Source organism: Pyrus communis, chromosome 11, assembly GCF_963583255.1.
Source record: "Pyrus communis chromosome 11, drPyrComm1.1, whole genome shotgun sequence".
Taxonomy (NCBI): domain Eukaryota; kingdom Viridiplantae; phylum Streptophyta; class Magnoliopsida; order Rosales; family Rosaceae; genus Pyrus; species Pyrus communis.
The window spans coordinates 9,855,995-9,870,612 of NC_084813.1; the positions used below are offsets into that span (position 1 = coordinate 9,855,995).

Genomic DNA, 14,618 nt, shown 5'->3' on the forward strand with positions numbered 1-14,618 from the left:
GAAACACCCCAAAAGTTCTATACAAAAACGCTTCAATGGCTTATAAACCCCACAACGTACCGCAAGGCCAAAAACGCACCCAGAAATCCAAAACAAACTAATAAAAGCCAAGCGAAACAAATCAACTTGCAGCAAGGCCACTCAAGTGCACTGCTAGCTGAAAATAAGATTTTCGTGCTTTAGTTTAGTCCTCGTAGTTCCTCCGTCATTCCGTATCTGGAGCCCTCTTTCGTAGGCTACGAATTGGCGTTGGCCACCAGGGGAGCATGAACGAGTACAGCCACAATGGTTGGTCGAGTGTAGTGTTTTCTACAATCTTTCACCACTTTCTTGTACGAATGTTGCACATCATGATATCTCCATCCACCTCTGGATAAAAAATGGAATCATTTGGGTCGAAATTTAGCCTCTGAACGACTTCTGCATCATCCGGATACATTTCTTGATCTAGGGAATAAACCTAATGTTTACTCAAACACAATTTGCTACCTCCCTCAGCCGTAGAATCATCATCTCATTCTTTCAAAATCCCAGACAAAGTTCTGATATCTCTGTGAAAGTCACTCATCCGCACAACCCCTCCAGACACACTTGAGCACTCCACTACAAAATTCACGTCTTTAGGATAATCAAATACAGTGAAACGACATTCATGATCAGCGAATGGATCCAAACCAAGATCCAGAAAACAGCCATCACAGTGACCCGACCAGTACAACACTCCATTGTACACAAAGGCCATATGATAGAGAGTATCATATATAATTCCTTGTGGGGAAGATACAACTAACTCTCTCCATTTGCCCGTCTCGGAGAGAAAATCTCCACCTTGAAGTTGTAGAAATGTCCATCAGGATCATAGTTAAACTCATCATTAGGATGAAGAATTCTCACAACCTTGTACCTATACTTATCATTAAGGTCCACAGTGTCACTCTGATCGTCTTCCTTAAACTAAGGACTGTCGCAGATGAGTCCCATTGGCATGAAGCCCAGGGCGTCTCTATATAAAATCTTTACTCCAACCATGTTATCTAGGTTAGGAAGTCATAATGACAAATGCCGAACATGAATAGAGTTTTTTTTTTTTTTTTTTGGAGATATCAATTTAAATCATATTTTGTAAATCATATGACGTGATTGTTAATAATTAAATTGTTAATTAAGTATTAATTAATGTGCTTAATTTCTATTGATGACACTTATTTACAAATGTGATTTAAAAAATGAGAAATTAGATTCTCATCCCTCTTTTTACTATTTCATTGATCAAAACCTTATTCCATTTCAATTTTTTATCAAGGTCCTTAGGTTTTAATAAATGTCATTAATTATTTCAATAAATAAAATATTTTTTTTATTTCTAAATATATTTATTTAGTGTTAGAAATGTTACATTTGAAATATTTATATTTATGACTAAATTTTTTTTCATATATATTTTTTTAGTTTGTACCCATATTTAATTGCAACCCTTTTTAAATTTGTACCAATTTTCTTTTCATCTCTAATTTGTACCCATATATTAATTTCTTTTTATGCCCATATTTTTTAAAGTTTTATTTGTATTATTTGTACCCATTTTTATTTTTGCTAAATGCACCCATGCTAATTACATGTATTTATTTTATGTTTTAAAATCTATCATTAGTTATTTTGTAAAATGTGTTAATAATTATGTGGGTACATTATTTTTTGCTATAATTTTGTGAAGAAAAATATTACTCCAATATTTATTTTTAAGTATTTATTATATTTTAAAAATATTATTTGAATTTTTTTTAATTTCATAATTTGTGGGACATTAAATGCATAAATGCATAAGTAAAGTCCCTTAAATGATGTTAAGGACCTCGATCAATATATGTAACTAAACAAGGTTTCAGTCTAACAATTAGGTTGATCAGGAACCAGAACCAAAATGACCCTTTAAAAAATCGGTCTACCTACCATCACTCTTTTATTATTTATCGTGAGGATATGGTTGTTGAATTTGAAAGTGATTCAGTCGTGCTGTTGGCAGCCTTAGAGAGCTGTAAACAAATGATATTTCTGCGTTGGGCCCAGTTGTTAACGATGCAATGTTCTTCTTGAAGTCATTTCATCAAGTCAAGTAAGCCAGACGAAAAGTTCAGTTCTTAACGTTCCACCTGCAGATAAAAAATATCCTCATCACTTGGGTCGAAAGGTAGCATCTGAACAACTTGTGAAACCATCCGGATACATTTCTTGGTCTAGGTAGTAAACCTCGTGTTTACTCGAACACAATTTTCCAGCTTCCCCAACCTTATAATTATGATCTTATTCTTTCAAATCCCAAACAAAGTTCTGGTATCTCTGTGAAAGTGAAAGTCACTCATCCGCACAACCTCTCCAGACACACTTGGTCACTCCACTACACACGTCTCGCCTTCAGGGTAATCAAATACAGTGAAACAACATTCATGATCATTGAATGGATCTAACCCAAGATCCAGAAAATAGCCATCACGGTGACCGACTAATACAACACTCCATTGTATGCAAAGCTCATATTATCGAGACTATCATATAAAAATTCCTTGTGGGGATGATACAGCTAACTCTCTCCATTTGCCAGTCTCTGAAGAGAAAATCTCCACGTTGAAATCGTATGAATGTCCATCAGGATCAAAGTTAAATACATCATTAGGAGTTTTCCTTATAGTAAGGTCTCCTCTCGCAGATGATTCCCACTGGCACGATGTTGAAGCATTGAGTAGGGGGTGGAGGAAGAGCAACCCATTCCATGGCGTACGGATTGCGTAGGTAGTAATCATTTTGATAATACCAGCCATTGGCGCACAAAATCAAGTCATCATACGTGCCTACCACAACTGGCTCGTTTTTTAATCCATGGAAACTCTGGAGTCTTTACAACATAAGAGTTAACACTTCAGATAACAGGGACTGAACTCTGTTAAGAAATTCCTCCCCATTGCGGTCTATCAATGGGCGCACAACCAGCATTTTCTTTTCAATTCAGAGACGCAAAAGGCTGTCAATAAAATTAGGTGTGGAGATGAGAGTGAACCAACGCTTACACACAAACTTGTTTTCAACCAGCGTTTTAAAGGATTTTTATAGAGTCCATGCAAATCTGTAGGTATTCAAAAAATCCATAGATTTTGAAAGATTTCCTTCAATAAGAGATTTTGTAGGATTTGAGAAGGAATGGTAAGCATAACAAAATCCTACCTCCACCCCTTTCAACCCCTCACTTTCTTTCTCTCTCTCCCCACACTGCTACTCCAACTTTCTTTCTCAATCTCTATTTTTTCCGAGAAACCCATCCTTCCTTCATTCTGGCGTCTCAGCCACCCACCACATCCTCTCCATATACAACCAATATATGATTGTATACAATCGTATACAAAGATAGCAAAGTTGATCATACCTTTGGAGATAGGACTTGGAGAAGGCGAGAGAGGGGGTGTGGATAATTGAAGGATTTGAGTTGCATTTGCTGATGGGCTTTCATTTTTCCTACCTTTGCAGCATCCATTCTTCTCTCTCGCATTTGTTGATGGACTCCTTCATTAGGGTTTTGGTTTCGTATCTTTTAGGGTCAGGGCTAGTTTATTATAAATAATGTGCTTGTTATTCAGTTGAGAATAGTTAGTCACGATGTAACTTTTTGAGGTTTTGTAGCCGTTTCTACATTCTTGGTTGTTTAATAATATTTTTATTACTTTGTAGTCTTGTTTTTTATTCTTTTAGATCTAATCTGCTTCTGTTTGTTCGTATCAGTTTGCCTATGTTTTTGTCCAGTTTCGTTTTCTGGTTTGAGTTACCCTTTCGTTGTCTATACAACCAAAACAAAAAAACAAGAAAGAAAAAGAATCTGTTAAAGTCTGAAGCCGGAGTCGCGCCAAGCGACCAGCCGCTGCCCCTGCTGTTGCCCACCGCTGTGTTTGTTCCTGTTCCCTCCGCAATGACGAATCCACCACCATCTCACGCCTGTCTTGAACGTCCTGACGAACCCAGTTCCGTCCCGTCTGGCACCACCATCTGAAAACGCCATTGTCAAAACGCTTGCATCCCTCCCGCATACCTGAAACCCCAGCACTGAAGGAACCTGCAACCCAGATCCCAGCCCGCGCTACTATTGCCTGATCCATCACGTCCTGTCACCAAAATTGGCCCGTTGCTGTACCAGATCACAGCTACTCGGATCAGGTCACCACCGCGTCATGCCGCATTCATTTTGTCTGCCCCACTATTGCTGCCTGACCACCCCACTGACAGAACCACAACTGCAATCTGATGAACCCGCGATTTCACTCGCGATCTGACGATCGATTGCCGCATTCATAATTGTTTGCCCTAAAGTAATCTATCAACCTTTAAACGTTTCCTCAATAGTATATATGCGTAGCTGACAGTCACCATAAGTAAAACATTTTTAGGATCTAAGGCAGTCGGTGTGATATTGATCAAAGGCGGTATTCATGCATGGTAAATGAATGAAAGAAATTGAGGGTTCATCTCATGTTATCTTAATCATTGATTTATTCGACACATGTGGATGATCAAATGCTCTTCAAATTGAATAAATTTTTTTAGAGATAACCTTTAGATGATGATAATGAGTATAAACAATTTCAATTATACTTATTGTACAGTAAAATAGCGGGGAGGAGAGAAGACCTCATTTCCAGATTGGAAAGAAGTATTGTCATTTAAATCAAACTTTTATGGATGATATGGAGAACCAGATCCTTTTTGGGAATCCATTCCCTGGGGGTGGGGGGATAGTTAGGGGATTTCCCGGATGGGAGGCAAGCAAACTCAATCCGCTCCATTGTCATCCCTATTTATAGAGGTTGAGCTTTCTGAGACAAACCGTTAATGTATATTCAATTAAGATTCATCCCAATCTTCTGTCCTTTTTTCTTAGATCATGCTTGGAATCTATGCCTATATTCTAAATTCTAGATGTTAATATACGCAGCTGAAGAACAAATATAATATCTGTTTTTTCTGTGTAAAAGCCAGTAGCAAGGTCCACAGACGGGAGACGTTCAAAATACTAACAAGTATACTTCCACCCAAAAAAAAAGAAATATATTAACAAGTATACACTGTGTAGTTTACGTGCACACCGGCACACGTACGTATGTAAAACTACTTTCTTACTGGAATTCGAGGGAGCATATTGTTATTTATGCCGAAAGAGCTGCCTCTAGATCTGCTGGAAAAAGATGTAGTAGTTGATGGCTTCTTACTCTTAGAAATGGTGGCCTTCGGAAGTGTGCACGATCTGTAAGAACTCAAGCCACCGCCATAGCTCTTGCTTGCTTTTATTGCCTTTCTTTGTTTATATGGAGACTCTTTCTTTGCAAGATCTTCAATGCTCTTGGCCTTTGATAAAGATGTAAAGGATTGGCACTTGCCTTCAAAATACTTTGAAAGTCCTCTCCTGTACATATATCATAAGAAACTTATCAAAATACTAACAAATCTCTTGACATACGATATTCTAAACAATTGGAATATATGGTAAGACATATTTAAATTTGAGTCTAAGAGAGCGATTATACTGCCCTAACTAACTAGTTTAATATTTTTTTTTTTTTTGGCCTACTTAATCAAATGGAAAATTATGATGCTAATTAAATTATACGTTTCATTTTTCTATGAGAATTGTTATTGGCATTCCAAAACTCATTGTGCACTCCTCACAAGTGTATTTTCCCTTCTACATATAGAAAGTTTATGGTGCAGAATGAGAATTTTGGAGTGCTAATAACAATTTTTTTTTATTACATAATATAACCTTTTACGGAAATTTGGAAATATATTAATAATATCTGAATGCAAAAACTATCCAACATCCCAAACCTAAAACATATATCGTGGTTATAAATTAATGGAAAAGAAATTAGAAATATATTTTTTATGAAATGGCTTTTCCTTTTTCTATATTCTTACTTGATGGGTAGCTGATCCATGAGATCTGACAAGTCGAACAACGATCCATGAGAATGAAGGGAAGAAGAACATGACGACCACATTGATGATGAAGATGCATCATCTACTAAGTCCGATGAAGATGTCGATGATCTGTTCGAAATCGACGTCGAGGATGTTGTGTCGTACATATCATCATGATCTCCTTCCATGATTACCCAGCTATCTTCCCTTTTTGTGTAGTTGTCATATTTTGTGATCGAGCATGGACCTCGAAGCATTTGTTCTTTACTACCTGCACCCATAGATCTTGGTAAAGAAAAAGAGAAGGAGAAGAGAAGAACAAAAGAAACTTATGGATAATAATTCCAAAGAAGTTTCATGTAAATGTATTTAAGTTTGAGCTAATCGGCACATTCTTTTGGGGCATATATGTATATATACAAAGAATATATAACACATGTACATAAGGAGTTTGTGGATTAGATTGCTTGGTTCCTATAAAGGTGTATACCTATGACAGGCGATTACATGGAAATTCTATGATTTTTGGGTAAGCAAGCAACCACATACACTGGTTTTTAATCTAAAAAGTTAAAAAGGATAATGCTTCATATTTTTGGGAATAACGTATTTTCATTGTATAATTTTAAAATTAGAATCGTTCATTTCTTCATTTTCATTTGAAAATCATCTCCACATAAAAATTAACCAAATATGATATTGTTTATGCTTCCAATCCAAATGTATAGAATAAATCAACAGTGTGAATACCAAGTAACATATCATGATCGTCCATTTATTTGAAATATTTGCATGACTAAATCTTTGATTTAAATTTTGTGAATAATCATCAAATGAAGATTAAGAAATTGAACTGTTCTAATTATAAAATTTATGTGGCGGAAATACAATATTCGCAGTGAGTGAGACATGAATGCAAGTATATTAAAAAATAAATTAAATATGCAATTGACAATTTTTCTTAATTTTAAATTTTGGGTAAATGTGGACCAGTAGCTAATCTATATAACATGTAAGAATCCATGTACTCCACTGTCTCCCAATTCTTTTTTTTTTTTTAAATAAAATTAAGAAAATATGCTCATTGCCCTGGTTGTTTCCTTTTCATACATTGCCTTATCCTAAGATTCTTCATTATCTTCTCACACATGGTTTGAAATAATTGACTTATGTTATGGTACGAAAAAAAGAGGATAAGCTCTATATCCTTTTAGCCACCCAAGCAACCACCCACGTACCTACCCGAGTCACCTTTAATTGGACCATATTGTCTAATTTTCAATGATTCTGATTAACTCGTTCTAAGAGTGGGGTTGTTCTCGATGTACCAACATTAGGACACATTGTTTGGATAGGTATGGACTTATTCCAACATATCCCCTTAACCTACTTCCTTATCAACATTCATACGAGTTACTTAATCAGATTTTATTGTTCTTGATCACTTAGACACCCCAATATATAGTTAATAGCTATTAGAGTTTTCCCATAAAAAGGCTTCGACAATTATTTATTAATTTGTTTTCTTTTCCTAGGTTAATTTTTTCAATTCATTCATATTATAACACGTAATAAAATATATTGCTATACAACTCGCCTCTTTGTTTTCTCTTGAAAAGTATTGTCGGGGTGTGATTATTTACATCTTTCTTCAATCAAGGGTGAGAAGAGTATTGAGAGTTTGAAGATGATTTGACGTGTAAGGTTATCTCACATTAGACATGGGTGAACCAACAAAACACATAAAAACTTGTAGGGCATAAATAGTTATTTCATATTTGTGCGTACAAGTCATATAATATTAAAAATTTTAAGTGAACATGTTTAATAAATTGTGGGGTGTCTGTAATCATCCTAAATATTAATGTAGAATATATAGGGATTAGGATCAGAGAGCGCTCATTTTTTACACACATTTTAACACCTATTTTGTAAGGCTCACTTTGTAACATTCTTTAAGGATCCAAACCACTTATAATTCAATAATTTAACCGTTTATTTTTAAGGTTTTCTCTCAAAGATCATCTTTACCAAAAAGTCATCAACGCAAGAAACCATATAAATGTTCGATTAAATGGTAGTCATTTTAGTGTTTCTTTCAAGCACTATATTCGTCTATTTTCTTCACTTTAATTGAACGCTTTTGTGGTTTTGAATTTGTATAACAATGATATACAAATACATGAATTATAATATAAACTATTCGGATCACTAAACAAAGTGTCACCTCTTGTGTCTCATCGCATGAGAAATCAAGGTCCTTGTAAAATTTGAGCTCCATATTTATCTTGATAAGGTCAATCGATATAAAAGATTTATAGATAGGACTTGACGGGCAAAGGAACCTTCTCACATCAACTTAGAATTAGTCCTTCCTTGCGGCCGTGGCCTACCAACCATTATCTCCCTCCCCTTTATCCATCCATATTTATTTTTCCACCTTCAACCCAACCCACCCATCAATATCATACGTTTACGATGGTCACATGGAGTTAAGGGTTTCTACTAATTTATATTATTTTGTGTCTTTCTTCAACATATTTTAAGTGCGTGGGAGAAGTAGTCAGTTTCAAGGATGAAGTCAGAATAATTTTTTTTTTCATGAACTAGCTTGTATTTGTTCTATTTCGTTATTTGCTACTTACCCATGGTGAATAAGGTGTACCTTTTGAGATTATGGCACTAAATTCAGTAACGCAATGTAATGCATGACATGAATCAAACACACGAGTCAACTACCGTATAATTCATTTTAGCATTTTGTCGAATACTTGGATCACATTGCTCAATTATGTCGACAGATGGGCACAGGCCTGCCAAGAGGAGATGAGTTGGACATTGACAAGTTATTCTCCAATCTCCACGGAGGCTCGTTTTTGTTAAACTAGCCCCAATACTTGGTTGCGGTTCGGAGTCTATTATACACTAAGATTTTCTGCCATCGCAAATATAATACAAGAACATTTCTCCCTTGGCAGAGAAAAAATAATTTTTACCACATCTTAATAAGGTGAAATCCAAGGATACTCAGACATCAAAAGCAAATAAAAAGCAAAGTGAATAAATACACAAATTAAGAAAACACGAAAATCGGAGAAATGAACAAATCCTATAACACCAAAGGACAATCCTTCCGTCCGCACACAGTTATTTTCAGTAACACTACTAGCAGTGCTAGTTCAAAACCATATAACCAACAACTGTATGCGAGCTGAAAAAGAGAGACTGAGAATATGAAAATCATGACGATGATATGAGTTACAGGCCCTGATCAATTAGGTAGTCTCCCAACCTCTCCACAATTATATTACATTGTCCTGGAGTCAAGGGCTCCTCATATATACCGAAAACCAGAGCTTGGCCGGTTTTCTTCACGGTAAAGCCACTAGAGCCCTAGACAGGAATCAGATTAAACTTTACTACTGTCTGAATGACGCGATCCTTTTAAAAGATCCAGAATGTCACTAACATATGGACCAGAACCACTTTGCATAGACAACAAGCAATATCATAAAGGCACATGAAAAGGGCAATTCAGTGGTTGCAAGTGTACATGGCTCCATCTGCAAAGTTATGGACCTCATAATTCGTGAGGGCATCCTGTTGTTGGGAAGAGTTTGGTGCTAAACATTACTGAAGACAAATCATATGCAAGTATGTAACCATGTGTTTACGTAATTTAGCTATGTCAGACTATTATCAACGATGACATTGGGACTCTTGAAGCTCTATTATAAAACAAGGAACCCAAAAAGAAATCTGAGTACACAAAAAGAGGAATATTTAAGGTGGTTCACCTGTAGTTGTAGGACTCTTGAAGATCTATTATTATTCTATTAAGGTGTTGACCCTAAAAGTTACCTAGCCTACGTGGCTCGCAGGCCGAATAATTAATGAGGTAACTATGTCATTCGGTTGAATGTAGGGCGTGTCAACTCATTGGCCGAGTTCGGCTGGGGAGTAAAATGTATGTGGCGTTGGGCGCACTGATGACTTCTTGATCTCGCGACGGTGGCCAAGGAAGGAAAAGTCTTGGCCTTTAGGTTCTAGAGCCTGAAGACAAGGTTGCTAGTTCTGTGAAATTCAATATCAAATTCGGCTTTCAGTGTGCCAAATGTAGTAACCTGGTAACACCTCATTTCACTAAGAAGGCTAATGAGATGACCTCCACCAACAAGGACTCGGAAATCTAAACCTTTGATTTCATAGATGATAAGGATATGTTTGAGTTATAATTGCACCAGAAGTTGTCAACTATTTGCTGACCCATACCTTGCATGTTGCATGCATAGAAACCCATGCAGAATAAACCTCATCAATCAAATGCATCATCATCCATCTGCCAGCAAAAAATAGGATTGTATGGATAGGAATATGCCACAAAACAATCCAACTTGAGTCAAATATTGATCTCGTTTGCTCTTTATCCCAATTGCAGTTTAATTGCAATACCATCTCATCTTCAAACCACCAGCTAGGATATAGACCATATTAGGTTTAAATCATTCAACATATATTTAAGAGATAATATCATGATTAAAACCACAATATTATTCCTTAATAATAATTGAAAATCATCTCAACCATTTTTTCATCCAACAGTCTAAACTCTACTTATCCAACAGCCTCGATTGCTTAGACCGATGGTGTAATTTTGGGTCCAAACATAAGGACATACTATTATCTGAAGTCCTATAATTAGCAGCAAATGAGAAGGTAGAATGTTGACAACAACAAGAAGAAACTTCAACAAAGGGAATCGATTGTGAACAATTTTATAAGTCAAAAAGCTAAAACAACCATTGTTGGAATCTCACATTGGTGGGTGAAAAGAAAATAATGGGGTTTAAATATGATTATCCCACTCTAACTAACTTCGAGGCCTTTTGTGATAAAACCCCACACCTGACGGATTGGGCAGGTGATAAAGTGGGGACATTATCAGTGTTGTTAGAGTAGGGCCCCAGGGGCCTACCGATCCAAAAATCTAACAACCATGAGGACCCCTACTTATAACATGGGTGCACATATACTGCTTTGCAGTCTTCATAGTATACTTCAATGAGCATTCATGTTGTTAATTCGTTGTTCCCAAATAATGACTGGAAAAGAAATGACCCTTTCTTTCATAGAAAACCTAAGCTCGGCCACTACTTTTCTAGGAATCTAGACCCCATCTCTAATCAGCTTTACAATCTAGTGCACAATTTTGATATGTAATTAGATAATATCTGTTACATGAAGCTCGAACTTAAGATCTTTTCCACAAGCTTTCATTCTGCCTAAAAGCACACATGGTGAAGATTAAGAAGCAGTTCATTAGTGAACTAATTTGTTTATGCTTTAGTGCCAGATCCATCTCTTGAACATAAATTTTCCGCATTTCTTATTCACTTGTCATTTGAGAAAGCAAGCGTAATCTATAGACGTGATTTCTTGAAAATTAGGGTTCTTCATGCAACTTCTTCTACTTTATAATCTTGCATTACAAATGTAACAATATGCTCACATCTTACAACTGATGTCATGCTTCTTAGAAGTTCCATTAGATAATATACATTTTCTTAATCGTTTCTTTATTCGTTAAAAGAATTTGTATTTACTTATTTCTTCTTCTTCTTATTATTATTGTCAGGCAAATACCTAAAACCTTTTGCAGACACTGTGTTAGTCATGGACTAAAATCTAATCAAGTAAAACACTTTCGAAAAGGATTTTTCTCGAAAACATTGGTTTCATTCAAAACAAATACACCCCTAACCCGAATTACACCAAAAATAATTCAAAGCAATGATATCAATGACCAATTAGTATATGATGAAGGAGAGGAGCAAGATAAACAAGCCTTCTTGCCACAAATCATAGCTTCGCCTTCGCCCTGAATAACCATGTACTTTGTCCCACCAAGGTGTTATAGAGTGATTCATTGGTTGATGTATTACATGTGGTATTATCTAGTGACTTGGGTAGTTATAAGGATTGCTTAGTCATTAAACTTTGTATCTAGTATAAGTATTGGTAAGAATATTCTTTGAAACTAACTTTGATATTTTTTAGTAAAGCTTGCAAGATCCTTCCATTTTCTATCTCTCTGAATTTTCGTCACATCTTTGATTGAGCTTCTTTAATGGTGTTATTATAGTATCAAGAGCTTCAATTTTTCATCGGGCCTGAATCTCAATGATAATCTACACTGATTTGTGGAGAATTCGATCATCTGAGTAAGAAATTTTGAGTTGGCGATTTAAGGTCTTTTGGCTATGGTGATTGTTGTAGTTCAGGTCCATCCTATTGTTCTTTAATTTCTCCATCTTCCTCTATAATTTCAGATATTTATTGTGATTTGCTGATGAGCCATGAAGCCATTTCTTCTTAAATACATAGATTAAAATCTGGATCTTGATAAATCTTGATGAATATACTATTTCTTGATGAAGATGTCTGTTATGGATATCTTTGTTGATTGAATTTTTGAGAAATTGAGCACAAAGCTCTGTTGATAGAGTGTCTAAGGCATAAAGCCCCAAACTTATAAGAAAATTGAAGTAATTTGCGTTTGTTAGGGCATAAAGCTTAGTTCTTTTTGTGAAGCATGAAGCTGATTTTTTTTTTAAAATTGAGCACGAAGCTCTATTGATTGTGTCTAAGGCATGAAGCCCCAAATTTATGAGAAAATTGAAGTAATTGTGTTTGTTAGGGCACGAAGCTTAATTCTTTATGCGAATCACGAAGCTCCTTCTCTGATATAGGCACGAAGCCATTGCTTTGTTGAGTATATTCTTGACCTGTTGTTCGATTCCATTCTTGAAATTTTTCTTGGCTCATAGTTGAAGACTATTATTGTGCATTTATGTTACAATGGCATCTCAATGACTTAAGATTGACGGATTGCTTGGTATGCTTACTATTCGTCTAAATGATGATAATTTTGCTAAGTGGTCATTCCAATTTATGTTAGTTCTTGAAGGCTATGATCTTTTTGACTATTTTGATGGGACTTATGTGTGTCCTCCAAAGTATGTTGTGTGTTTGGAGAAAGGGGTAACCAAGGAGATTACTGAAGCCTATCGTGAATGGATCAAAGCAAACAAAGCCCTTCTTAGCTTGTTGATAGCTACCCTTGGTGATGAAGCAATTGAATATGATGTGGGTAGCAAAATTGCTCATGAAGCGTGGACTCACTTGACAAATCATTATGCTACTGTCTCACGAACTCAAGTCAATCATCTCAAAACCGAAATTCATACCATAAAAAATGGAGCAGATTCAGTGGAGAAGTATCTTAGACTTAAACATCTTAAAGATCAACTTCTTGCCGTAAGAGAAAATGTTTCAGACAATGACCCCATTGTTGCAACATTAGCTGGTTTACCTGCTGAATACAGTATTATTAAAACTGTTATAGTTGCTCGAGAGTCTCCAATTACACTAAAGGAGTTTAGAGCTCAACTCCTAAGTGCTAAAAAGACTGTTGAAGACTTACAATCATCTGTTGTGTTTCCTATGGTTGGAATGTTGTCCTAAGGGGAATCGTCTGCAATGGTAGCTAATTGACCATTTTATCAGGGAGAGTCCTCTATTAATGGAAGTTAGCATCAATTTTATCAAGGGGAATCTTCTAATCAATCTGCAAATCACATCTTCAATGGAGGCACTGGCTATGTGGGTCAGTTTCAGAGGTTTAATGGTGATGAAAATAGTCAAGGGAATGGAAGCCAGCCATTTAACAATGGACAAGGTAATGAAGGACAATAGTTTAACAACAGAAAGAATGGTGGTGGCAATTCCAGATTTAATAATCGAAATAATGGGGATTTTTCTAGAGCTTCTAGAAGTAATTCTAAGAATGGTTCATCATAGGGTACTTGGAATGATAATATTGGCCAGAAATCACACATCATACCTGAGTGTCGGATTTGCAGCAAAAAGGGGCATACGGCTCCAAATTGTTTTTACAGAAATGATCAACCATCTACATTTGGTAGAGCAATTCATGAGTGCTAGATTTGTGGAAAACAAGGGCACACTATTTTGAATTGTTTTCATAAAAACAATTATGATTTCAAGGTGCACAACCACCTTCCTCTCTCAATGCTATGATTGGTAGTTCTTCATCTAATTTTAATTCTCAACAAGCTTGGATTATAGACACTGGTGCTACTCGCCATTTTCCTTATAAATGGGATGCCCTATAAATCATTAGCTATGCAATCACCTTATTTCAAAATTTTTGGTTCACATCTTGAGTTGGGGTCTTTAAATTTTTTTGATACAACAGTGTATCCTTATCTTAGACCTATGACACTACAAATTAGAGCATAGAACAAAAAAGTGCATATTTTTGGGGTATGCTTTGGGTTATAAATGTGTGATTTGTTATCATAAAGGAAAACAAAGGCTGTTTATTTCAAGGCATGTTATACATGATGAAAATGTGTTTCCCTTCCATACACCTATGGTCCTTATTTCTTCCAATGCATCAGTACATGTACATCATCCTATATTTTTCCCTATTGTTCTACCTTCACCTCCTGGACATCTTCACTTTGTTGCTACTGCACCTGTTAAACATAATGATGCTGGTTTTGATGTTCTTGATGAGAGTTCAGGTTTAGATGGTACTTCAGAATCTACTACCAGTTTATTACAGTCTTCTACTACAG

General features: G+C 35.8%; 1 protein-coding gene and 1 long non-coding RNA gene across 2 annotated transcripts in view; both read right to left on the reverse strand.

Moving 5' to 3' along the window:
* Nucleotides 1–4,973: 4,973 nt before the first annotated feature.
* LOC137708582 (uncharacterized) lies at nucleotides 4,974–6,091 on the reverse strand. The gene is made up of 2 exons (XR_011064812.1): nucleotides 5,953–6,091; nucleotides 4,974–5,440 (listed from the first exon to the last, which is right to left on the reverse strand). It is a non-coding gene; the product is annotated as an uncharacterized lncRNA (long non-coding RNA).
* Nucleotides 6,092–9,193: 3,102 nt separating this feature from the next.
* Nucleotides 9,194–14,618, reverse strand: part of LOC137708596 (profilin-like) — a 41,472-nt gene continuing 36,047 nt past the window's right edge. Inside the window, exons 4-5 of the mRNA XM_068447711.1 lie at nucleotides 11,801–11,867; nucleotides 9,194–9,348 (exon numbers count right to left, since the gene is read on the reverse strand). Coding sequence (XP_068303812.1) covers nucleotides 9,214–9,348; nucleotides 11,801–11,867 — 202 coding nt within the window. The 3' untranslated portion in view covers nucleotides 9,194–9,213. The remainder of the gene's footprint in view (nucleotides 9,349–11,800; nucleotides 11,868–14,618) is intronic.